The sequence below is a fragment of the Elephas maximus genome, chromosome 24 (genome assembly GCF_024166365.1).
Source record: "Elephas maximus indicus isolate mEleMax1 chromosome 24, mEleMax1 primary haplotype, whole genome shotgun sequence".
Lineage (NCBI taxonomy): Eukaryota > Metazoa > Chordata > Mammalia > Proboscidea > Elephantidae > Elephas > Elephas maximus.
Genome location: NC_064842.1, coordinates 19,413,430 through 19,440,348, shown reverse-complemented (window position 1 = coordinate 19,440,348; position 26,919 = coordinate 19,413,430). Strand labels below are relative to the sequence as shown.

General features: G+C 38.5%; 1 protein-coding gene across 1 annotated transcript in view; it reads left to right on the top strand.

The window, feature by feature from the left end:
• Nucleotides 1-26,919, top strand: part of DESI2 (desumoylating isopeptidase 2) — an 86,041-nt gene that overhangs the window by 46,290 nt on the left and 12,832 nt on the right. The window contains exons 2-4 of the mRNA XM_049868588.1: nt 3,152-3,224; nt 7,021-7,114; nt 8,493-8,634. Coding sequence (XP_049724545.1) covers nt 3,152-3,224; nt 7,021-7,114; nt 8,493-8,634 — 309 coding nt within the window. The remainder of the gene's footprint in view (nt 1-3,151; nt 3,225-7,020; nt 7,115-8,492; nt 8,635-26,919) is intronic.

The window sequence follows — 26,919 nt, the reverse complement described above, 5'->3', positions numbered from 1 at the left end:
TTCCAGTATGTGTTTCTTTTTAGGCACTTTGGAATTTTGTAGATATGTGAAATTTATTTTTATGCATAATCAATTTTGTCAACATATTTTAATTGCTTACTCTAAGTACCACCTTTATCATACACCAATTCTTACAGTCACGCATTGCTTAACATCCACAGTACATTCTGTGAAATAGGACGTTATGTGATTCGAACGTTGTGCAAACACCATGTTATGTACAGGCAGTCCCCGGGTTATTAACGAGCTCTATTCCTAAGTCTGTCTTTAATTTGTTCATAAGTCAGAATAGTTAGGTACAGTTCATATCTAACATCAGGTAGTTGTTACCGCAATTTCGAGGGTCAGAGCTGCCTGCCACAAATAGCCAGTTCCTGAGACAGGCAAGGTGAGTAGCAAGAGCTTTATTGTATATTGATATACAGGAGACAGGGGAATGATCTCCTCCAAAGCCCGTCTCTCCCAACTGGAGACTGGCTGAAAGCTTTGCAGCGCAAAATCATGGGCTTCAGGAATTTGTGGAATGTCATTCACACCTGGGGTAGTTCTGGTGATCATGGTCCCAAGGTGTATTATCTCATCTGCCCAGGGGGTGACTGGCCCCCTTTGGGTGGTTTCTGTGGTCATAGTCCCAAGGTATTATCTCATCTGCCTGAGAGTGACTGGTCTGGGGTGTTTTCGGTGGTCATAAGTCTTTGATCATATCATTTGTTTTCCACAGTCTGAAAAGGACATTAGTCATTAATAAAAATTTAACAAGGAAAAAAGGAACTGATCAGTCAAGAATAAGTTTAGACTGAACACTTTGAAGGCCAGTGTAGCAGGGTTGACAGGGGTTTGGGAACCATGGTTTCAGGGGACATCCAAGTCAGTTGGCATAATAAAATCTATTAACAGTCTGCATACTACTTTGGAGACTCACGTCTGGGGTCTTAAACACTAGCAAGTGGCCATCTAAGATGCATCAACTGGCCTCAGCCCACCTGGAGCAAAGGAGCTTGAAGAATGCTAAAGACACAAGGTAATTATGAGCCCAGGAGACAGAAAGGGCCGCATAAACCAGAGACTACATCAGCCTGAGACCAGAAGAACTGGATGGTGCCTCGCTACAACCGATGACTGCCCTGACAGGGAACACAGCAGAGAACCCCTGAGGGAGCAGGAGAGCAGTGGGATGCAGACCCCAAATTCTCATAAAAAGACCAGACTTAATGGTCTGACTGAAACTAGAAGGACCCCAGAGGTTATGGTCCCCAGACCTTCTTTTAGCCCAAGATCAGGAACCATTCCCAAAGCCAACTCTTCAGACAGGGATTGGACTGAACTATGGGATAGAAAATGATACTGGTGAAGAGTGAGCTCCTTGGATCAAGTAGACACTTGAGACTATGTGGGCAGCTCCTGTCTGGAGGAGAGATGAGAGGGCAGAGGGGGTCAGAAGCTGGCCGAATGGACACAAAAATAGAGAGTGGAGGGAAGGAGTGTGCTGTCTCATTAGGGGGAGAGCCACTAGGAGTATATAGCAAGGTGTATATAAATTTTTGTATGAGAGACTGACTTGATTTGTAAACTTGCACTTAAAGCACAAAAAAAAAAAAAAGTTTAGAAGAGAGAACAACGGCATAGGTCTTGTTCATGTCATGGCCAAGCAGCCTGTTCCATAGTCAAATTTTTTTCTAGTATACACTATATAGTATACTTTTCGGTGCATAAAAAACAGTAAACACTTCCAGATAACACTAAAACACCTTTAACATAATACTATAATAATAATAATGATGCTTTGATGCATGTCACAAAACAGTACCTGTTTGTTTTTATGAACCACTGTATGCACCTTAAGTTTTTAAAATAATAGGCTTTACGAAGGCTGAGGTCACAGGTGTATATGCAGTCAAATGTTGCCCAAGGGGACATTATGCGACACATGACTGTATGTGCAAGGCTGTGTTCCAGAATTTCTGTTCTGTTCCATTGATCTGTTCCTGCAGCAATACCATACTGTACCAACAGTACCATACAGTATTTTTTAGTGAGTGTATTGATGCCTGGATGGGACAGTCCTGTGTTCTTTTTCAAATATTTTGTGTTTATTATTGTTTAAATTTTCTTTCAGGTAAACTTTAGAAAAAAAGCTACCTGACCGTTTATGCTTCCTGCAGTTACGTATGAGAATGTCCATTTTTCCAGGCCTGGGAAGTTTGAACCCTGGAGGAACTGGCTAGGGGTCTGGAGCCAAGGTTAAGACTTGAGTAGACCTAGAAAAGTAAAGACAAATTATCCACCCTCTAACGTTGGAGAGGAAACCCTGGAGGTGTAATGGTTAAATGCTACGGCTGCTAATCGAGAGGTCGGCAGTTCAAATCCGCCAGGCACTCCTTGGAAACTCTATGGGGCAGTTCCACTCTGTTCTCTAGGGTCGCTATGAGTTGGAATCGACTCGACGCGGTGGGTTTTGGTTTTTGGGTAACGTAGGAGAAATATAATAGGTTTACAAGACTGCTAAGTGTTACCTATGTGTTTGTTTAATGAGTTGTTAACTAGTTTACTTCCTTCTAGGTTTAATTCCTTCCAGTTTATCCTTTTACCTGCTTTTAGTCACCTCCCATAATTTTATATCACATTGCCTGTGTACATCCTCTTCCTCCTGCCTAGCGCAACCCCCCCCCCGCCCCCCAAAAAAGAAAAATCCTTTTTCTTTCTGGGGAAAATCCCATTTGTTCCTAAAGAACCACTTCTAATACCATCTTTTCCAGGAGTAAGAAGATTGTTCTAACCTTTGTGCATCACAGTATTTATTCTTATGTTGTCATTATCAGACTTTGAATTCAGTCAATTATTTTTCCATCTAACCAGGTTTAGGTTTTATGGCTTACAATTTAAGCCTTTGATAATGTGTTTCTATGCTAATTGAGCCATTCTTTTTGACCCAGAAAGGCATTCAGTAGGGTGTGTGGCACAAGCAGTCAGAGATAGGACCCAATGATTCCTTATAGGGGAGTTTCAGAGCTGTAATAGAAAATACCAAGAAATAGGTTTGAAAATGCCTAAATGGCAGTGAAATTTGGGGAGTAGCCAGTTCCTGTAATATGGAGTTGAGTTCTGTGTGAACAGGTATTTTGAATCCCTTCTCTCTTTTTTTTTTCCTTAGTACTGGATGAACGAATACACCTCATCCATTGGAATTGGAGTTTTTCATTCAGGAATTGAAGTATATGGAAGAGGTACGTGTACACAAAGTCTAAATATACTTTCTGAAGATTTTGCCCTTTGAAGGAATTGAAAAATCATGACTATATCTTTTCTTACTACTCCCATATGTTATAATAAAATACTTTCTAAAGTAGAAGATAATATTCCCATATTTGTTTATACACCCACTCCTCACTTATCTACATTATTAGATCTCAAAGACCTGGTTGTTATGTGAAAATTGGCTTTACATGAAAATAGAGGATCTTTTTTTCGGTTTTCAGACCATCTATTTGTCTGGGTTTTTTTTTTTTTTTAATTTAGAAAATGTCATAGAAATAATAACAACTAAGATTTACTGATGTGCGCATCACTGTACAGTTATAGATTGTTCCTCTGCTGAAAAGGAGGATTGGAGGGAATGAAGCTGGGCTGTGTGACTGGAGGGCCCGCAGCTTAATCACTATACCTTCCTCCTGTGCTAGGTCAGAGCTTCCCTTGCGGAGCCATCTCCAGGGCCCCACTCCCACCCCTGCAAGCCCTGTGTTCGTGATCCCAGAGCCTGCTTTGCCCTGTGAGACTGGCAAGTCACAAAGGCTCTGGGTTTCCCGCAAGGGCATTGGGAGCCTAGCTGTGCACCTAGTCTCACTGAGGCGGAGGCCTCAGGCCCAGTTGGCTCACTTCGGGATGTCATTAACCTCTCAGGCATTTTTTCCAAACAACCCTCTCAGACGCCTCTTTGTTTCCTCCCTTCCCACCCACAGCAGTTTTGAGTTGCAGGGCCTCAGGCTGCACAGAACTGGGAATTCAGACAGGCACCCCCGGCTCAGTGCTGCCTGTGCATCTGCCCAGAGGCCAGGGCCATAGAGGAGGCCAGCCCCACGTGGTTGCTGGACAGAGTGCCCCCACCAGCAGGAGGGAGTGAAGGGTGCGGGGCAGTGGCCCAGCTTCCTGAAGGCAGCCCAGAGACCCTCCTTGAGGGAGGAGATACTCCACAGCTGTTACCGCCATGCCCACCACCTCAGTAACACACAAAATAGTCAGATAGTACACTGCTGTTGTAAATGTGATGTGTTAGATAATGGGATAGTCGATAAGTGAGGAGTAGGTGTACTGTGTTTGGGAAAAATGCCCAAAATAGTTTGTATTTGGGGAGAAAGTACCCAAAGTACCAGGGTACATATTCATTTAGCTATCTTTTATTTTCAATACTATGTCTTAAATATTATCCTTTTAAAATTGTTATGCCATGACAGTTTGTTTTGCTCTAATACATACTTGAGTTCCTTAAAAACCTTGCACTTTGGTTGGAAAAAGGCTTGGTGCTAGAGAGTGTCAAAGTTGAAATGCCAATTTCCTGAGGGAATTTCAGTAATAAATTTGTTTTTATAAAGCTGTAAGCGTATATTTATAAAGTCTAAAAATATCAATGAGCAAATCTAGTCTTTGATCTAGCTTTTTGCTCAAGAAAGATGGCCTTGTCATTAACTCGACCCTTTTCATTTTTATTACCTTTATTACCCTTTGTTATGATAAACAAGACATGAGCTACTCAAACCAAGCAGCTGTGTTTTCAACAGCTTTTTTCTTTGTGCTAGTTTTCACACTTGGTGCAAGAAAATCTAATCCTGATGAAGTTGTAACCAGTAATGGTCTGTATATGGATATCACGTTAGGGTTGTGATAATAAGTTTGAATCATAAACATACTCTGTAGCAGAAATGCCTCTGTTTGCTTCCGCTAAGCAGTCCTTTTACCATATTTCTACACAAACAACACATGCCTTCTATGCTTGCCAACTGTGCCCTCCCCTCCTGAGGTATTTTCATAAGTGCGCTGCACTCATTTTTTTACAGCAACATGTAAAAAAAATTGACACAGCAGCGCCTATGAAAGTACCTTGCAGGGGGAGGGCGCAGGTGGCAAACAAAGGTGGAAGGTGTATGCTATTTGCATAAAATTCGATACTGAAGTATGTCAGTATGTTTGTTTATAATATTCATTTGTTATATTCCACATTAACTGCTTTTAAGTGCAGTTCACCGTATTAAATGTTGACTATAAATAGCTGCCTATTAAGCTCAATTTTACGTGAAAAAGCTACATCTACCAGGTAATCCCAAGAAGCTGAGGGGCTCTCACTGAAAATTTCAGTGGTTGGAGTATTGCTATGGGTAGGGTTTTAGTCTGTGGGTTTTCTCTCTTGTTTGATTGGGCTTTTGCTCAAGCTTTTCATGTATTCCTTTTTTATTTAAATTTGTGTAATGTGTTACAGTTTTTTAAGTGACATCAGACATGTTTAAACTGTGTTTTGAACCACACAACCATGCTATAAGGTAGACAAGGGCCTGTGGCATTTTTTCCGTTTTTCAGATGAGTAAACCGAGGCACAAACCTACAGAAAGCCATACTGCTTACATATCCATGTAAGCTTAGCAAAACTAAAACCAAAAAACAAAAACACGTTGCTGTCGAGTCATTTCCGACTCATAGGGACCCTATAGCAAAACTAGGGCCAAATATATCCCTCAAAGTGAGTGTTACTTGAATAAAGGAATAAATAGGTCTATGGCTTTTCTTATGATAATTGAGAAAGTTAAAAATTAGAATGTTAATCTTGTATCTAACCTATCTGCAATATTTTATAAAGTCCAATCATTAAAAAGTAAAGGCTCTACTTCAAAATTGAATGCTAAACACTTTCTTTTGATTAATAAAATTTAAAGAATTTTTAAAAAATTTCTTATCTACATCATTTCTTTTTTCTGAGGTGCCAGAATCAAAAGTAAACTTAGTATCTGCCTTGTTCTTTTTCATGTTTTACCCTAAGACCTTTTAAGATTATATTTAATAAATCCTAAGTGGTGAGATTAATTTAAACAAATGTTCGAATTCGTTAAAGTGTCCACTAATACCTAGCCAGTTCAACATCTAAGTGAGTTAACCAGAATTTTAGCTCTTTCCTGATGTGGGAGCATTCTCTTTCTGTTCTGGTTGAGAGTTTGTGTCTGACGAGCACGGGCATACCTTCAGTGAACCTTAGAAATGCTTGTCACAAGGAAAGTAGTACAGATAGTTCCCTCCTAGCTGAAAGATGGAGTCCTGGTGGTGCGTTGGTTAAGGTTTTGGCTGCTAACCGAAAGGTCGGAGGTTTGAATCCACCAGCTGCTCCTTGGAAACCCTATGGGGCAGTTCTACTCTATCCGGTAGGGTCACTATGAATCTGAATCAACTCAGTGGCAACAGATTTGGTTTTTGGTTTGGAGCTGAAAGATTTGCTGTTGGGGAGTTTGCGTCTGTGTGTGGGTGGATGTATGTGTTAATTTGGTAGCTCAGTTTTTCTTGAATGAGGGGAATTTAATTCAGTTTTCCAAGTTTGCTAATGATTCATCCTTACTCAGAGATAATCCAAGAGTTTTCATGCCAGGTGCCATGAAAACTCAACTGCTATTAGACAATTTTTCCAGGAAAGTATGAGTTTGAAATTAGATCACTAAAGTGGCAAAACTGACCACCACCTAGTTTGCCGTAGGTTTGCGGAGAGACTGTATTCACCTTTGAGTGTTAGTCACTCTCCTATTGCCAGTATAACCATAGTAAATATAGCAGTCAGGATTACCATCAGGTGCCTTTCAGTATTTGAGTTTCAGGTATTTTGCATCAACTGTATGCTAGTAATAGCTAAGTGAGATATTTGTGAACGCATTTTTATAAACTGAAAAATATTTAGGTGATATTACTATCCTCATCATTTATTAAAGCTAATTTAGTATTCTGGTTAAATTTTATGTGATACATAACTAAAAATCATGAGTTTTCTCTTTTCAGAATTTGCTTATGGTGGCCATCCTTACCCTTTTTCTGGAATATTTGAAATTTCCCCAGGAAATGCTTCTGAACTAGGAGAAACATTTAAATTTAAGTAAGTAGGGATTACACTGTCTTAGATGCCAAAGCTTATTTTCAGGCAGACAGAATTCATTCTGTAGCTTAAAATCTTAACACGTTGAAATGCTTCTTTAACTTTGGCTTAGTTGTTGACACTGGTATTTTAAAATAAAGTCTAAGTTGTAGTGTAAAGATGCAAATCAGCCAAAAAAAAAAAAAGGAAAAGATTGAAATAACCTAGTCTTTTGCTTTTATTCAAGACCCATGTAAGTTATTCTGTCTACTTATAAAATGTTTTACCTTTGTGTAACTCAGGTTCTTCTGTAGAAGGCTTGTATCAAATAACTTCCCCACCTCCCAAATCTCCTATTTGAGGGGAGAGGAAGGAAAGTTTTATTATAGCCTGCTATTATTAAAAATCTCTTTGTTTTTATAATGAAAAGGACACTGTTAATAAATTCAAGATAAATTGTTAATTAGTCTAAAGACCATTGTTAAGATACAACTATGGGTAAACTTAAAATGTGTGGATATGAGTATATTCTAGAGCCTTATCAGTAGAAAACAGCAGTCAAAATCTGAATGCTAATAATAAAATTTCCTTAATAAAGGTTTGAATTTAAATTGATATTCAGAATCCATTTCAACAAGCTTTAAAGAAACTTTTGGGCCTATAATAGTTAAAAGCTTGCCATGTGAAAAATTAATAGTGAAATGAGGTTGTACCATTGAATTCAATAAAGGGCTACACATTTTTAGCATTTAATTCATGGTTCTCTTAGCCTACCACTAATTTCAGAGATTTATACACTGGAGTGCCATAATTTCATCCTGAATCCACTCCTTAGGTCTCCCCTTTGGCAAAACTACTACAGAAAAGGATTTTTTAAGTATTTTCAGCATCCTTGGATACCTAACTTGTATCTAGCTAAAACTGCATTTTCTATTGAGCAATGTCTATTAGATTTCCAAGGTAATTGCCTTCTTGATAATGCTTTAAAAAAAAAAAAAAAGGTCAGTCAAGTCTGACAGTTTTATCTTCCTGTAGCACAGGGGCAGGTAACTTAAAAGTATTATTTCTACGTGAGAATATGGTCAGCCCTTTGATGGTGAGTGTAATTAAACAGGAGTATTTGCTCTGGTTACCTGATAATATAACTACCAATGCAGTTGTTGTGAAAATAACTGTGATGTTACCAAAAATAGTGTACTTAATAGCTTTTCCCCCCAGAAAGGTAGGAACTAAAATAATTGAAATGAAAAAAGCATCTCATTTACTTTTAGTCTTACTACATTGACCTTGCTGTGTTACATCTATCGTAATATTCTTGGAAATAAGCAAGTCTTAAATATGCCTATAAATACCTAAGTCTCACATAGCTGTGTTCCTTTTTTCTTTTTTTTTTTTTAAGAGAAGCTGTTGTTTTAGGGAGCACGGACTTCCTAGAAGATGACATAGAAAAAATTGTAGAAGAACTGGGAAAAGAATACAAAGGCAATGCATATCATTTGATGCATAAAAACTGCAATCACTTTTCTTCAGCTTTATCGGAGGTAAATTAAATTTTATCCTAAAAGTTCTTCAGATGAGGAATAGACACTAATTGATGGCCGCCGACTTGCTGTCCCACTGTATTCACTCTTGATTCATTTTTGTTTTCTGATTATTCATATGGCATAAAATATGGGGTTGTATTTCTTTCTCTTGTACAAATGACCTTTCCAGAATTGGCAACTTTAGAGTTAGTACAGTTTTAAATGGTAATTTGATTAATTACTTTGCAGTGGGTAGAAAAAAGCCAAATAACTATTTTATTAATAACCTGAACCTTTCACTTTAAAAATATAAATGTCTAAGAGACTTCTACTTCTTAGCCACTAAGATTTCTCTTTTGCTAATTTTTAGCTTCCATCTGGAATTTTTTCCTCTTACTTATTAATAAGAGTCTTCTTACTAATTTAGCAGAAATTAGTTCTGCTAACCTGTACACACAGGCATGTGTTTACCTTCCCAGTTCTTGAATCCCAGGTAGGATAGGAAAACTAGACCAAAGTTAAAGGACCAGAAAAAGAAAATGGGGGAAGAAATCAAAAACTATAAATAGGATTTAAAATAGCTTCTCGGCTTTCTGACTCCTGGCAGATGGTTGCAGTGGCAGCATCAAGATACCACAAAAATTATGAAAAGTGTAAAGGAGAAAATGAGCTGCTGTTTCAAAGAGCTCCTCGCAGGGATGCTTAGCTACCTGGCCATTATCACTTCCCTCAGGGCTTGTACAACATAAGTTTCGAATCAGGACCATAAACGTCTATTGCCGCGCTAATCAAAGTGTGTTTGTTGAACCAGCAGCAGCAGCATTACTTAGGAATTTGTGAGGTACACATAATCCTTGTCCCACCGCCACAAACCTGCTGTTTGTTTTGTTGTGTGCCATCGAGTCTATTCTAACTCATAGTGACCCTTTATGACAGAGTAGAACTGCCCCATAGGGTTTCCTAGGCTGAATTCATTATAAGAGCAGATCACTGGGTCTTTTATCCCACAAAGCAGCTGGTAGGTTCGAACCGCCAACCTTTCGGTTAGCAACCAAGCCCTTAACCATTGCACCACCAGAGCTCCTTAGCCTACTGAATTCAGAATCTTCATTTTAGCAACATCCTCAGGTGAGTCCTATGAACATAAAAGTTTGAGAGCCCTGCCAGTCTAATGGATGCATGGATACCATGGAGATGACTTAGTTGCTTATTAGGGAAGGCAGAAGGTGGTCTGAGCCTTATTGACCCCACATATTAAATTTGTAGGGAATGTTTTCAAAGATCCATAGAATGTTAAAATTGGTAGGTATGTTGTTGCTGTTGTTAGGTGCCGTTGAGTCAGTTCCAACTCATAGCGACCCCGTGTAAAACAGAATGAAACACTGCCCGGTCCTGCGCCATCGTCACAGTCCTTGTTATGCTTGAGCCCATTGCTGCAGCCAGTGTGTCAGTCCATCTCGTTGAGGGTCGTGCTCTTTTTCACTGACCCTCCACCAAGCATGATGTTCTTCTCCAGGGATTGGTCCCTCTTGATAACGTGTCCAAAATATGTGAGACATAGTCTCACCATCCTTGCTTCTAAGGAGCGTTCTGGCTATACTTCTTCCAAGACGGATTTGTTATTTTGGCAACGCATGGTATGTTCAGTATTCTTTTTTGTGTGCTTTAAGTGAAAGTTTACAGTTCTAGTTAGTTTCTCATACAAAAATTTATGCGAACATTGTTATGTGACCCTAGTTGCTGTCCCTGTAATGTGACACCATACTCCTTCTTTCTACCCCAGATGTCCTTTGTCCATTCAGTCAGCTCCTGTCCCTTTTTGCCTTCTCAACTCGTCCCTGGACAGGAGCTGCCCAATTAGTCTCATGTATCTACTTAAGCACTCTTTTCACGAGTATCATTTTATGTCTTATACTCCAGTCAAATCTTTGCCTGAAAAGGTGGCTTCAGGAATGGTTTCAGTTCTAGGCTAATGTCCAGGGGCCATGTCTTCAGGGGTCCTCCAAGTCTCAGTCAGACCATTAAGTCTGGTCTTTTACTAGAATTTGAATTCTGCACCCCACTTTTCTCCTGCTCCATCAGGGACTCTGTGTTGTGTTCCCTGTCAGGGCGGTCATTGGTGGTAGCCAGACGCCATCTAGTTCTGGTCTCAGGCTGATGGAGTCTCTGGTTTATGTGGCCCTTACTGTCTCTTGGGCTAATATTTTCCTTGTGTCTTTGGTGTTCTTCATTCTCCTTTGCTCCAGGTGGGTTGGGACTAATTGATGCATCTTAGATGGCTGCTTGCTAGCTTTTAGGACCCCAGATGCTACTCACCAAAGTGGGATGCAGAACATTTTCTTAATACACTTTGTTATGCCAGTTGACCTGGATGTCCCCGAAACCGTGGTCCCTAGACCCCTGCCCGTACTACTCTGTCCCTCAGAGTGTTTGGTTGTATTCAGGAAACTTCTTAGCTTTTGGTTTAGCCCAGTTATGCTGACTTCCCCTGTATTGTGTGTTGTCCTTCACTTCACCTAAGGTAATTCTTACCTACTATCTAGTTAGTGAATATCCTATTTCCTCCATCCTCACCCTCGTAACCATCAAAGAATCTTTTCCCGAGTTCTTAAAATAGTGGTCTCATGCAGTATTTGTTCTTTTGTGACAGACTAATTTCACTCAGCATAGTGCCTTCCAGGTTCATCCGTGTTATGAGATGTTTTCCGGATTCCTCATTCTTTATTGTTTTGTAGTATTCCACTGTGTGAGTATACCGTAATTTATCCATTAGTCCGTTGATAGACACCTAGGCTGTTTCCATGCTTTTGCAGTTGTGAACAGTGCTGCAGTGAACATGGGTGTGCATATATATCTGTTTGTGTAAAGGCTCTTCTCTAAGATACATTCCAAGGAGTGAAATTGCTGGATCATATGGTACTTCTATTTCTTGCTTTTTAAGGAAGCGCCAAATTGATTTCCAAAGTGGTTGTACCATTTTACATTCCCACCAGCAGTGTATTATCAAGTCTCTCCACAACCTCTCCAACATTTATTATTTTATGTTTTTTGGATTAATGCTAGCTGTGTTGGGGTGTCAGTATTCTTTATCATCACCATAATTCAGAAGCATTAATTCTTTTTCAGTCTTCCCTACTCATTGTCCAGCTTTCACGTGCATATGACACAGTTGAAAACACCATGGCTTGAGTCAGGCACACTTTAGTCCTCAGAGTGACATCTTTGCTTTTTAACACTTTAAAGAGGTCTTTTGCAGCTCATTTGCCCATTGCAATACATCATTTGCTTTCTCTACTGCTTGCTTCCATGGGTGTTGATTGCGAATCCAAGTAAAATGAAATCCTTGACAACTTCAGTCTTTTTCTCCATTTATCATGATGTTGCTTATTAGTCCAGTTGTAAGGATTTTTGTTTTCTTTATGTTGAGGTGTAATCCATACTGAAGGCTGTGGTCTTTGATCTTCATCAGTAAGTGCTTCAAGTCCTTTTCCCTTTCAGCAAGCAAGGTTGTGTCATCTGCATAACGCAGGTTGTTAATGAGTCTTCCTCCGATCCTAATGCCCCATTCTTTTTCATATAGTCCAGCTTCTTGTATTATTTGCTTAGCATACACATTGAATCGGTATGGTGAAAGGGTATAACCCCGACGTACACTTTTCTTGATATTAGAGATATTAAATAATCTAACCTCATTTTATAAACGAAGAATCAGGCCCCAATTGGGAAAATAACTTACCAAAGATTGTTAGGGAGAACTCAGATTAGACCCTGACTTCTTAATTCAGTGTTATAGTGCTTTATCATTACTTCCTCCAATCTGATTTATTCTAGCTCCCAGATCAGTTAATAACTTTACTGGGCATCTGTCTACAGCATCACCCCTACCATAGTCTAACCTCGAAACTATTACATTTGGGGCCTGAAAAGCAAACCTGTATGTCCCTGGAGCCATCTTTTGGGGTCACGGTTTTCAGGCCTTCCCGTATGGGAGTTGCTGAATTTTTAAAGAAACTAAGAGTCCAGAGTGACTTAACCAACTCAAAAAATTAGGTAGGAACCTTAGCGGACAGTGAGTATATGTTATTGAGGAAGGAACAACTCAGAAAAGAATGGTGGGATGGTTACACAACTCAAAAAATGTAATGAATGTCACTTAACTGTAAAAACGGTTGAATTAATGTATGTTTTGCTGTGTGTATTCTCAACAACAACAAAATTTTTTAAAAATGCAGAGTTGCAGGTCAGGGCACCATTTGCATTACCCTAGAAAGTTCTCGTGTGCCCCTTTCAGTCAAGCTCCTTAACCCTCACCAGAAGCAACCTTTGTTTTGATTTTTATCACCATTGAATAGTTTTACCTTCTCATGAATTTCAGTTAAATGGAAACTCCTTTGTTTCACAAACTATTTTTGAGATTCACCCATGTTGTCCTGTTTATTAACATCTTTTTTCATGGCCGAGTAGTATTCCATTGTATGAATATCCTGTAATTCTTTCATCTGTTCTCCCTTTGATAGACATTTGGGTTTTCCCCATTTGGCTATAATGAGTAAAGCCTCTGCGAACATTTTCATGCACATTTTTTTGAGACCTATGTTTTTATTAAGAGTTTAATTGCTGGGTCATAGGATAGTTATATGTTTGATTTGATAAGAAGCTGTAAACAAACTTGCAAGGAGTTGTACTATTTTTTTTTTTTTTTTCCGGTAAGCGATTGCTGTTTAACAAACCTTAATGGCTCATAGAAAGTTGGGAACTCAAAGGCCTGTTTTTCTTTTGAACTGTCTCAACCTCTTTTAGTCCAAGCTGGCAGTGATTTCATTAATATAAATCTCTACATACTTCATGGGTTTTCCAAGAATCTTATTTGATTTCACTCCGTATGCCAAAAGCCACATCCCTAATTCTTTTTAAGATAGACTTCCTTTGATCATCTGACTACTGATTCTTGATTAAGATTCTTGTAGGTTATTTATCCAGCAGAGAAGACTTTTAGGTACCAACTGGTATTAGTCTGAGATCTTAACAAAAGATCTTGTAGCCAAATGATTGATTTGATCTTTACTCAGAGGCCGTTTATAATTTGAGATTCTTTTTATAGCCGAAGAGATGAAAAATGTGAAACAATTCTATTTTCAAATCATCAAGTCTTGACTCTTCTATATCTCTTCTAAATTCTTTTCCTTTTTGGCTAATTTCAGTCTTCTTGTACCTTACAATATGTAGCTAAAAGAAGCCAATTGGCATTTTTAATATTCTTCCTGGAAATTGTCTTAGCCAGACCCACAAGTTCTTCAGGTACATTTTCTTTCTTCCAAGTTACTGCAGGAACAGTTTTGCCAAGTGTTTCACATCTACACACACATCACCCTTTTTCCAAGCTTGAATAACAGTGTCCTCACCATCTTTCTATCCTGCACTAATGGTTGTTCACCTTTCCTTTAGCTTTGGCTCACATCCTCCTAACTGCTTTGCCAGCCTTTCCACTCTGCTGGGCCCAAAGCCATTGCCAAATGATTTCAGCTTTTGTTATAGCAGCACCCCACTTCTAGGCACAGTTACATTTCTGTGTAACAAACCACTGCAAAACTTAGTGTCTTAAAGCAACAACAGTTTCTTGTTCTTCACAGTTCTGTGGGTTGTATACCAGTTCTGCTTGCTCACTCATATCATGGATCATCTGGAGACTGGGCACAGCTGGCACAGCAGGAATGGCTGGGCTTCTCTCCTGGCATCATCATTCATCTTTGGCTTCTTTAGAACATAGGGTCTTCAGGTTCCAAGAGGAACATCAGTGTGAGAATATTGTGTCACATTGCTGCTCCCTCATTGGAACTACACAAGAGGGTGAGTGTTGGGAGGTGCCATCACTGTAAGAATCTATCAAAACCATTTTACACTCCTAACAGGATATTAGTGTCCTTGTTGTTCCCCATCCTTACCAGCATTAAGTAGTGTTGTCAGTATTTTGTCTTTGGTATTCTAGTGAATACGAGACAGTATGTCATTGTGGTTTTAATTTTCATTTTCCTAATGATTAATGAGGAGCCCTGGTGGTGCAACAGTTAAGCACTCAGCTGCTAACCCAGAGTTTGCTGGTTCAAACCCAACCCGTGGCTCTGTGTGAGAAAGTCCTGGCGTCCTGCTCCCGTAAAGATTACAGCCAGTAAAATCCTATGGGGCAGTTCTCTGTCACTCAGGTTCAGGTAGTTGAAATCAACTCGACAGCATCCGAAAACAGTGATGATTAATTATGTTCAACACTTTTTCATATGCTGTTGACCATCTGTATGTCTTCTTTGTGAAGTGTCTATTCAAGTCTTTTGTTCATTTTAAATCTTTAAAATCTTTTTCTTGATTTGTAAGAATTCATTTTATATTCTGGATACACATCTTTGTTAGATATATATTACTATGAATATTTCCTCTCAGTCCATGGCTTGCCTTTTCAGTTTTTTTATTGTTTTAAATTTTCAATAGCTCAAATTTATCATTTTTTTCTTTTATGATTATACTTTTTGTGTTCTGCTTAAGGCATGTTTATCTGTGATCTATCTTTTTTGTCCCACTTAACTGTAATGGATGGTGGGAAATAATTGTGTTCCCTGGAGGAAAAGGAAGTGGGATTTTTTTAAGTTGGAGGTGAAAGTTTTTGATGTTTATGTTCCTATCATTTCTTGCAAAGAATTTTCTTTCCTCCATTGAATTTCATTGGCACCTTTGTTGAAAATCAATGGATTACGTATGTGTGTGCGTCAGTTTCTGGATTATCTATTACGGTCCACTGATTCATTTGTCTAACACACTAATAATTTTAGTAAATCTCAGGTAATGTAAGTCTTCCAACTTTTTTATTCTTTTAAAATATTGTTTTGGCTGCAGTAAGTCCTTTGTATTTCCATATAAATTTTAGAATCAGTATGTCAATTTCTGTAAAAAGCATTTTGGAATTTTCGTTCAAATTACATTGGACCTATGAATCAATTTGAAGAGAATTGATAGAATATGGAGTTTTCTAACCTGTGAACATGTTGTATCCAGGAGTGTGCTGGCAAGTGTTTATTTAACAACACAATATTTGAATGAAAATTAAAAAAAAAAAAAAAACCAGCCCTTATTTGTAAGCGTTTTCTAATTTCCATGGTGTAAAACTTGCCATCATGCCCGATTTTCAAGATACCAATAGTTTAAGAAGCAGCTTGCAAAATTCCTGAAATTTGATAATTGGCTTTTGTGAACAGATAAGAGCTGACTGTAATACATCACTAGGGGTACCTCTCTCTTCTTTAGTTTCTCTTAACAGTGATTTATGGCTTTTAGTGTAGAGGTCTTTCACATACCTTGTTAAGTTTATTCCCAGCTTTATTTTTGTCTCCTCCAGTTTCATTTTTGTCTCCTCCAGTTTCTGCTCTCTAGTGCTTCCAAACACTATGTATTGTATTTTATCTAGAACATATCATTGTTATTGGCCAGAGGGTATATCAAAAAAAGATACTCTGCTATTTCTACAACTTTATTTTTGGTCCTTTGCTTTTCCATATACATTTTAGAATCTGCTTTTAAAATTTTGCTAAAAACTCTGATGAATGTTTTATTGGAATTGTGTTTACTTTATGGATAAATTAGGGGACAAATTATATCTTCATGATACTGAGTATTCCTGTCACAACTCATGATATAGTTCTTCAGTTATTGCAATCCTCTTTCCATACTATTTTATATATAGTCTTTTCCATAAAGGGCTTGCACATCTTTTATTAAATCTATACTTAGTTATTTTATTTGTTTTCCTATTGTGAATGCAATAAATTTTCTGTTCCTTTTTTAATTAGCATTTACTGATATACAGGAACATTTTTGATTTATTGTTATTGACCTTGAATTTAGCAAACTTGCTTAATGCTCTTTTGAGTTCTAATAGTTGTTGGGGATTTTTCTCATAAACAGCACGTGCCTGGATTTCATTTAAAAACTGCAGTCCTACAATTAAACTGTTTTTTAGCAGGGGAGTAAGTGATTTAAAAATTTTTTGTCCTTACCAAAATATTTATATGTATTTCTACCATATGACTTTATATTTTTACTGATCTTTTTTTTTTTCTCCTTTCATCTACAACGTTGATCAGCAATGTAAGTCAGGCTAACTTAATCACTGTGACAAACCTCCAAATTGCAGTGACTTGAAACAATAAAAGTTTATTTGTTGCTCGTTTCACAGTCCAGTGTGGGTTGAATTGGGTGGTGTCCTGATTCATATAACCCTTTAGAGACCTGAGTTCCTTTCATTTAGTTACTTCTTCATCTTGCAATGCCTCTGAGTCCTTTCTGGATTCTCTGAAACTGGTAGGTGAGAAAAGGTAGAAGGAGATAGCTGGGAGGATCATACAAAAACTTTATTTTGGGTGTTGGGAAGGGCCCAAGTTTGACAGGCCATATGACTTTTTTGTCCCACTTAATTATAATGGATGGTAGGAAATAAGTGTGTTCCCTGGAGGAAAATGAAGTAGGATGGGATTTTGTATACCCACAATTGTTTTTCTTAATAATATTTTGTACTATTCCTTCTATTGTTCTTTTAGTGGTTACTTTAAAAAGTCTTTGTTCCACTCCTTTACAATACAGGAATTTCATAATAATTTAACTATAATCATCTTTTCCCATTTCACGTGTTGAGTAGTATTTAATTTCCATCTTGTTTTCACATCTATCAAAGGTATTCATTATTATTGTTTATTTCAACAGTTTATGCCTATTTATATTTATCTACATTTTCTTTACTGATAATGAAATGGAACACTTGAAGATAAATATCCTAGGCATTATTAGTGAGCTGAAATAGACTGGTATTGGCCATTTTGAATCGGACAGTCATATGGTCTACTGTGCCAGGAATGACAGATTGAAGAGGAATGGTGTCACATTCATCATCAAACAGAACATTTCAAGATCTATCCTGAAGTACAATGCTGTCAGTGATACGATAATATCCATATGCCTACAAGGAAGACCAGTTAATATGACTGTTAGTCACATTTGCCCACCAAACACTAATGCCAAAGATGAAGAAATTGAAGATTTTTACCAAACTTTGAAGTCTGAAATTGATCAAACATGCAATCAAGATGCATTGTAATTAACTGGTGATTGGAATGTGAAGGTTGGAAGCGAAGAAGGATTAGTAGTTGGAAAATATGTCCTTGGAAATAGAAATGATGCTGAAAATCACATGATAGAATTTTACAAGACCAACAACCTATTCATAGGAAATATCTTTTTTCAGCAACATAAATGGCAACTATACACGTGACCATTGCCAGATGGAAAACACAGGATTCAAATCAGCTACATCTATGGAAAGAGACAATGGGAAGACTCAGTATTGTCAGTCAGAACAAGGCCAGGGGCCGACTGCAGAACAGACCATCAATTGCTCATGTGCAAGTTCAAATTGAAGCTGAAGAAAATTAAAACAAGTACACAAAAGCCAAAGTAAGACCTTGAATATATTTTACCTGAAGTTAGACACCATCTCAAGAATATGTTTGATGCATTGAACACTAATGATTGAAGACCAGAAGAGTTGTAGGATGACATCAAGGACGTCATACATGAAGATAGCAAAAGGTCATTTAAAAGACCGGAAAGAAAAAAAGACCAAAATGAACATCAGAAGAGACTCTGAAAGTTGTTCTTGTATGTAAAGTAGCTAAAGTAAATGGAAGAAATGATGAAGTGAAAGAGCTGAACAAAAGATTTCAAGGGGTGGCTCTAGAAGACAAAGTATTATAATGACGTGTGCAAAGACCTGGAGGTAGAAAACCAAAAGAAAAGAACTGCTCAGCATTTCTCAAGCTGAAAGAATTGAAGAAAATATCCAAGCTTTGGGTTACAATATTAAAGAATTATGTGGGCAAAATACTGAATGATGCAGGAAGCATCAAAAGAAGATGGGAGGAATGCACAATCACTGTACCAAAAAGAGGTGGTCACTGTTAAACCATTTCAGGAGGTACGTATGATCAAGAACTGATGGTACTGAAGGAAGAAATCCAAGCTGCACTAAAGGCATTGGCGAAAAACAAGGCTCCAGGAATTGACGGAATACCAATTGGAATGTTTCAACAAACGGATGCAACACTGGAAGCACTCACTGGTCTGTGCCAAGAAATTTGGAAGACAGCTACCTGGCCAGCTGACTGGGAGAGATCCATATTTGTGCCCATTCCAAAGAAAGATGATTCAACAGATATTACCAGAAATTATCAAACAATATCATTAGTATCACATACAAGTAAAATTTTGCTGAAGATCATTTAAAAGTCAGCTGTAGAAGGTCTTAGTTATCTAGTGCAGCTATAACAAAAATACCACAAGTGGATGGCTTCAACAAAGAGAAATTTACTCTCTCACAGTCTAGGAGGCTAGAAATCTGAAGTCAAGGTACCAGCTCCAGGGGTGGGCTTTCTCTCTCAGTCAGCTCTGGGGAAAGGTTCTTTACATCAATCTTCCCCTGGTCTAGGAGCATCTCAGCACAGCAATCCCAGGTCCAAAGGACACACTCTGTTCCTGGCTGTGCTTTCTTGGTGGTCCCCGTTGCTCTGCTCACTTCTCTGTTGTATCTCTCAAAAGAGTTTGACTTAAGACACAACCTAATCTTGTAGATTGTAAATGGGTTTCATTAACATAACTGTCACTAATCCCAACTTGTTAACGTCATAGAGGTAAGATTTACAACAGATGGAAAAATCACACCAGTTGACAGAAAGGTGGACAGTCACACAGTAACTGGGAATCATGGACTAACCAAGTTGACACACATTTTTGGGGGGTACACAATTCATTTCATAACACAGCAGTACATCGACAGGGAGCTGCCAGAAATTCAAACCAGATTCAGAAGAGGACGTGGAACCAGCGATATCATTCCTGATGTCAGATGAATCTTGGCTGAAAGCAGAGAATACCAGAAAGATGTTTACCTGCATTTTATGGGCTATGTAAAGGCATTCGATTGTGGATCGTAACAAATTATGGATAACATTGTGAAGAATGGGAATTTCAGAACACTTAATTTTGTGGAACCTGTACAAAGACCATGAGGCAGTCATTCAGAAAGAACAACAGGACACTGCATAGTTTAAAATCAGGAAAGGTGTGTGTCAGGGTTGTATCGTTTCACCATACTTATTCAACCTGTATGCTGAACAAATAATCCGAGAAGCTGGACTGTATGAAGAAGAACAGGGCATCAGGATTGGAGGAAGACTCATGAACAACCTGTGTCATGCAGATGACACAATCTTGCTTGCTGAAAGTAAAGAGGACTTGAAGCACTTACTGACGAAGATCAAAGACTGCAGCCTTCAGTATGGATTGCACCTCAACGTAAAGAAAACAAAAATCCGTACAAGTGGACCAGTAAGCAACGTCATGATAAATGAAGATTGAAGTTGTCAAGGATTTCATTTTACTAGGATCCACAGTTAACACCTATGGAAGCAGCAATCAAGAAATCAAATGACGTATTGGATTGGGCAAGCCTGCTGTAAAAGACCTCTTTAACGTGTTAAAAAAAAAAAAAAGTCACTTTGAGGACTAAGGTGCACCTGACCCAAGCCATGGGTATTTTCTATCCCCTCATATGCATGGGAAAGCTGGACAATGAATAGGGAAGACCAGAGAAGAGTTGACGCCTTTGAATTATGGTGTTGGCGAAGAATATTGAATATACCACAGACTGCCAGAAAAACAAGTCTGTCTTGGAAGAAGTACAGCCAGAATGGTCCTTAGAAGCTAGGATGGTGGTACTTCGTCTCAGGAACTTTGAACAGGTTATCAGGCGGGACCAGTCCCTGGAGAAGGGCATCATGCTTGGTAAAGTAGCAGGTCAGAGAAAAAGAGGAAGACCCTCAAGGAGATGAATTGACATAGTGGCTGCAGCAGCGGGATCAAATATAGCAATGCTCGTGAGGATGGCGCAAAGGTGCAGACCAGGCAGTATTTCATTCTGTTGTACATAAGGTTGCTATGATTCTGAAGTGATTGGACTCCACCTAACAACATTTTCTTTATTTACTGTTGATTCCTGTATCTTACTCTTTTTTGTGTTTCTCTCTTACTGAATCAAATATTCCAGGAGTTTTTTGTTTGTTTTAACTAAGGGCTTTTGACATGTAAACTCTGTTTCCATAGGTATTTCTTTCACCCTCATGCTTGAATATAGGTTTACAATTTAAGGTTGACACCTTTTCCTCTAAGCTCAAGGAAAAGACCATTGTGTTTATTCTATTTTTGTTAATGAGAAATCTGTCAATCTAAAAGACATTCCATTGTAGGTAATCTGTTTTATCTTCATGGTATCATATAAGATTTTCTCTTTTGTGTGTGTATGTGTGTTCTTGGGTTTCATTTTGAGATACTTGAGACTTCTTGTGAATCTTCAGCCTGTTGTCTTCGGCCTGTTTATCTCATTGAATATTGCCTAGCTTTCCACCCCATTTTCTCTGATTTCCCCCTTCTGGAGGCACATGTTGGGATTTCTCATTCTGCCCTCAGTTGTCTCTTTCTTATTTCTATATCTCCCCACTTAACTTTTGTTGCATTCTGGTTGATTTCCACAGATTTATGTTTTGTTCAGTAATGCTTCCTTCATCTCTGTGTCCTCTGCCTTGTAATTACCTCTAATTTTTTTAATTTAATGACTACATTTTCACACCAAGAAATTTTATTTCTTAAAAAATATGCTGCTGTTCACAGAGTCAAATTCTTACATTATGATTTTGTGTTTTTTACAGTTAATTGGATTAATTTCTTTGTGGTTATGCCCCCACCTCAATGCACTGGTTCCATTGTTTCACTTATCTTTTTTTTAAAGTGATTATTTAATTTTGCTTTATACTTACGTAAAATTTTTCCATGGTCCCAAAGTCAAATCTAAAAATACAAAGCGTAGTAATAGAAGAGTTTCTATCGCAGTCTTCCTTTTTGGCCTCCCAAACTATGAAAGAATAAATCTGTATTACCAAGTCTGTGGTAATTTGTTACAGCAACTATAGGAAATTAATACAGATTTTGGTACCTGGAAGTGGGATGCTACTGTAACACATACCTAAAAATGTGGAAGTGGCATTGGAATTGGGTAATTAGTAGAGACTGGAAGGATTTTGAGGAATCTAATAAAAAAGTCATAGATTGCCTTGAACAGACTGTTAGTAGAAATAAGGAGATAAGGGACCTGCTGGTGAGAGCTCAGAAGGAAGTGAAGAGCAGGGTAGAGAAAGCTTGTATCATTTTAGAGAATACTTAAATCATCATAGAATGTGAGTAGAAAAGTGAATTTTAGCATACTGCTGGTGAAGAGTCAGAAGAAAATGAAGAACATTTTATTGGAAATTAGAGGAAAGGGCATCCTTGTTACATAGCAGCAGAAAGTTTAAGCTGAATTACATCTCAGAGTTATGTGAAAAGCAGAACTTGTAAGGGATGAATCTGGGTATTTCTCAGCAAAGTGTCAAAGCACTTTTTTGCTGCTTATAGTAAAATGCAAAAGCAAGAATTAAATTGAAGGAAGAAGTATTAAGCAAAAAGGAACCAGCATTTGATTGGGAGATTTGTGGCCTATTGAGATTACAAAAGACATAAAAATTAGGAGCTTCACTGTTAGGAATGCTGCTCTGGAGAGAAAACTAAGGATGTAGCTGGCCAACTTTTTGCTAGTGCCAAAGAGATTATATGTGTGACACTTGGATCTGCTCAGCCAGCTCAGGCTTACCAAAGCTACTTCTACATTTTTAGGTGTTTATTACAGGTATTATCCAGGAACGGTTAAGGACTTCTTAGACTGATGGAGTGGATTCCCCGTGGTATACACAGGAGGCCCACATGATCTTTGAGAGTGTTAGATCAGCAGCAACACTGCCACCTTTGACTGAAAGGGAAGGAAAGGACAAAATGGAAGAGGGCTTTCAGAGTCCGAGAATTCTCCGGGTGAGAAACAAGCTGATAAAACCACTCAGCTGCAAATATGAGCTACTCTTCAAGAAAAACAGTGGCTCCAAGGGCAGAGCCAAGGACTCAGAGCGCAGACAGAGCCAGGGGCCACAGAGGATTGTTCCCAGGCCCTGAAACCTAATAGAGTTTGTTTGCCCAGTTGGATTTTGAAATTACTTGGAGTCAATGACTCCTTTCTTCCTTCCATTTTTTTCCCTTTAGGAGTGGGGTTTTTGACTATTAACCTCTGCCTGTACACCTTTCTGTTTGGGGAGCAGATAATTTTTTACTTTTATGGGTCTACAGTAGGAAATGTATTTTACATTATTACCCAGTAGTGTGTATCCAAACAAACACCCCCGTACGGATGTAAACTAAGTCACAGTAACCCCACTGTCTACAATGTACCTGGCTTTTACTGTAAATTTTTTAAAATTTAGGTTGCAGTGCACTAAATAGAGTTCATGACTTACTAATGGGTCTTGTTTCAAAAGTAAAAAAAAAAAAAATTGGCTTGATCAAGGGTGGGCAAACTTCTTAAAGGGCCAGGTAGTAATTAATTTAGACTTGTGGGCTGTAAGGTCTTAACTCTGCCTTTATGTCATTGTAACCCAAAAGCCATAGACAGTACGTAAACAAATGGATATGGCTGTGTTCCAATAAAATTTTATCTACAAAAACGTGGCTGTAGCTTACAAAACTCTGTTTCAGACTAATCAAGCCACATCCCCAGGAGTTGGAATGGTATCCGTTTCCCCAGAGTCACATGGATATATGGAAGGAGAGCAGCTTACAGAATGAAATCAGGATTCAGGAAGGAGACTGAGGAAAACAGCTGCTGAATAGGCAACAGTGACTATCTTGTTAATCTAAGTATTCCTTGTCACCACTTCCGTGGCTGCCTTCAAGTACTCAAGTATCTCTAAATAGGTCTAAGGTATAAAATAGAATGTCATACTTGTTTGCCTGTGTTTCTAAGAGTAGACAGATGGGACTGGTTTCATGTAAGGCCTTTGCTCTCTGAATTCCTCAGGATTCTTCTACTTTCAGTTCAGTGCTAATATTTGCCTTGGTAAATCTTATTGTAACTTTTTGCAAAGCCCTAATTTGGCATGGTTTTTAAGTATTCCAGGACTGTTTTCCTGTTCATGGGATAATAATCAAAATCAGCTTGTGGCTGCATCACTATCTTGTATCCATAAAGGCATGACTCCTTTATGAGAATTTCTTCAGTCAAGCATCACTATAGCTTTTCATGTGAGCTTTTTTTTCAGATAACTTAAAACTGCATGTGACTCCCAGTATTGCCATCTCTGCTAGGTTATTACTTTGTGATACCTTCAGTTTATTCTTCTAAAGATATTTTTCCTGTCTTTAGGACCCAGTATCAGAGCTTACTTTTTTTTTTTATCTTTATTAAAATAAGATCTGACTTATCAATAGCTACAGATAACTTTTCCACCTTAAAACTTTCTTATTGTCTCCCACTTGCCTCCCTTATTGCAAGAAAAGCATTAAAAACGCGACACTTTACCAGCCAGATCACACTAAGGTGCATTTGGGTTAGCTGTCTGCTAGGCTTGTTTTTTTGCTAGTAGGTGGGATAAATAAAGAAAGACACTTTAATCTTAGGCCCTCGTAAAGCAGGACCTACATGAAGCCTCAGCTTCAACAGTTCTGCACATCTCTGATTCCATAGTAGTACCCTAAATGAGGGGGTGACCTCTGGTCTTACAAGAGTTACTACCCTTATGGTTGAAATCTCAAAGTGAGCCACATTCTTCAGCAAAAAATAAATTTTAGGAACTGACTATAAGGTTATTATCATGGATTGAATTGTGTCCCCCCAAAATATCTGTCACCTTAGCTGGGTCATGAGTCCCAGTAGTGTGTGATTGTGTACCATTTTATGTGACCTCCCTATGTGTTGTAAATCCTATCACTATCATGTAATAAGATGGAATAGCAGCAATTACATTGGTGAGGTTGACAAGATTAGGTAGTGCCTTAAGCCAGCCTCTTTTGAGATATAAAAGAGAAGCAAGCAGAGAGATATGGGGACCTCATACCACCAAGAAAGCAGTGCTGGGAGCTGAACGCATCCTTTGGACCTGAGGTTCCTGTGCTGAGATGCTGTCAGACCAAGGGAAGACTGATGACAAGGACCTTTCTCCAGAGCCAACAGAGAGAGAAAGCATTCCCCTGGAGCCAGCACCCTGAATTTGGACTTCTAGCCTACTGGACCGTGAGAGAATAAACTTCTCTTTGTTAAAGCCGTCCACTTGTGGTATTTGTGTTACAGCAGCACGAGATAACTAAGACAGTTATCTTTCTGGCATACTTATAGAAATTGACTTCCCTTTATTAAGTTGCAAAATGATGCAAATAATTTCACTGTGAGGCTGCAGAAGTTCTTCTTTTACATTTTGAGAGTGCTACCTCAAAAAAGGCCTCGGGAAAACAAGGAGAAAATGCCCCAATACATATGATATATACAGAATTGATCTCTGAAAATTTGACTTTACAGAAGTGATCAGGTCAGATGCATCAACTTGTATCTTGCTTTGTCTTTATGACCATCTTAAAGTTTGTAATTTTTACTATTCTGAAGTTTCATATCAGTGTAACCAGTGCAATTTTTAAAAATAGAAGCAGCTTCAAAAACCCATTTTGATTTCCACACTTAAAAGGTAATTAAATTTGGATATATTTGCTTTGCTTGTATATAATATATAATAATTATTTTTTTTTAAAAAGACAAGGTAATGTGTCAACTTGATTAAGGGAAAAGTATAATTAGGTTTTTATCTCTTTTTATTTATCCGTGAATGTAATGTTAGGCGGCATGTGTCTGGTTTCTTCTCCTAATCCTCCTCCTGAAATTGCTTTTGGAAAAAAAGTAACATCCTAATTGCCAAATGTTATTTTTCAGCCCTCAACCATTTAACAGCATTTGATGTTATCATATGCTTCCTTCTACCCTTTTCGTCTCTCTCAGCTCCCCTGCCCAAGCTGGTTTTCTTCCTACGTATCATGGATTAAATTATGTCCCCCCAAAGTATGTGTTAGCTTGGCTAGGCCATGATTCCCAGTACTGTGTAATTGTTGTCCATTTGGTGGCATTGTGTAATTATGTGTTGTAAATCCTAAACCTCTGTATGTTAATAAGGCAGGATTGGTGTGGAGTGTATCTTGAGTCACGCCCTTACTCAAGTCATACCCTTGCTTGAGTCACACCTTTTATCTTACAAGAGATAAAAGGAGAGAGAAGCAAGCAGAGAGGGTAGGGACCTCATACCACCAAGAAATAAGAGCCAGGAGTAGAGTGTGTCCTTTGGACCCAGGGTCCCTGTGCTGAGAACCTCCTAGACCCAGGGGAAGATTGATGCCAGACACATGGAGATCTCCAGGGACTGCCAGGCCCACAGATATTGAAAGGAGACAAGGACCTTCCCCCACAGCCAACAAAGAGAGAAAGCTTTCCCCTAGAGCTGCCACCCTGAATTCCTCCTAACTATGAGAGACTGAATTTTTCTTTGTTTAAGCTGTCCACTTGTGGTATTTCTGTTACAGCAGCACTAGATAACTAGGGTATTATCCAAGCTGGTTTTCTTTCTACCTTTGAGTGTTTCTTCTCAGACTTCTTGGCAGGGATTTCTTCCTGTTTGGACACCCTAAAATGTTAATGTTCTTCAAGTTATAGGTTGTTCTTCAAGTTTTGCTGAACACATTTTCTTTAGGTGAGTGTGTTCGTTCCCGTAAATTTATAGAGTAATGATACCTTCCTCACTCCTCATCCAAGCGGCCCCTTCCACTGGATAGATGTTTCAGGGCTGTCCTTTTGTCTGTCGCACCACCGCTGCTATAATCCCAGGTTCTCCTCATCTCTTGCTGGTACAGTGGCCTCCTTTTGATTCACACCATCTCTTTCTCCTGTTTCAGATCATTTTTTCCACCGTGCTACCAAGTATTCTGTGACCCCTTGATTTGAAGCCTCAGTTGGCTACTTTTTCCTGAGTGTTAAAGTCTAACTTTTTAGCAGAGTCTGCCATATAAAAATTCAAACTGTCTCTCCACTCTTATAACAATAATTTTCACTCAGGAATGTGTATCAGGGTTGCCTGATAGGTGTGATAGGTACCCAATACATGAATGAGTGCATATAAAACTGTTGAAATACGAAGAAAGTAAATTAATTGTATCGATTTCCTGGTTGCAGTATTGTACTGTAGTTACACAAGATGTTACCGTTAGGGGAAAATGAGTGAAAGGTATGTAGGATCTCTATATTATTTCTTAACAACTGCATATGAC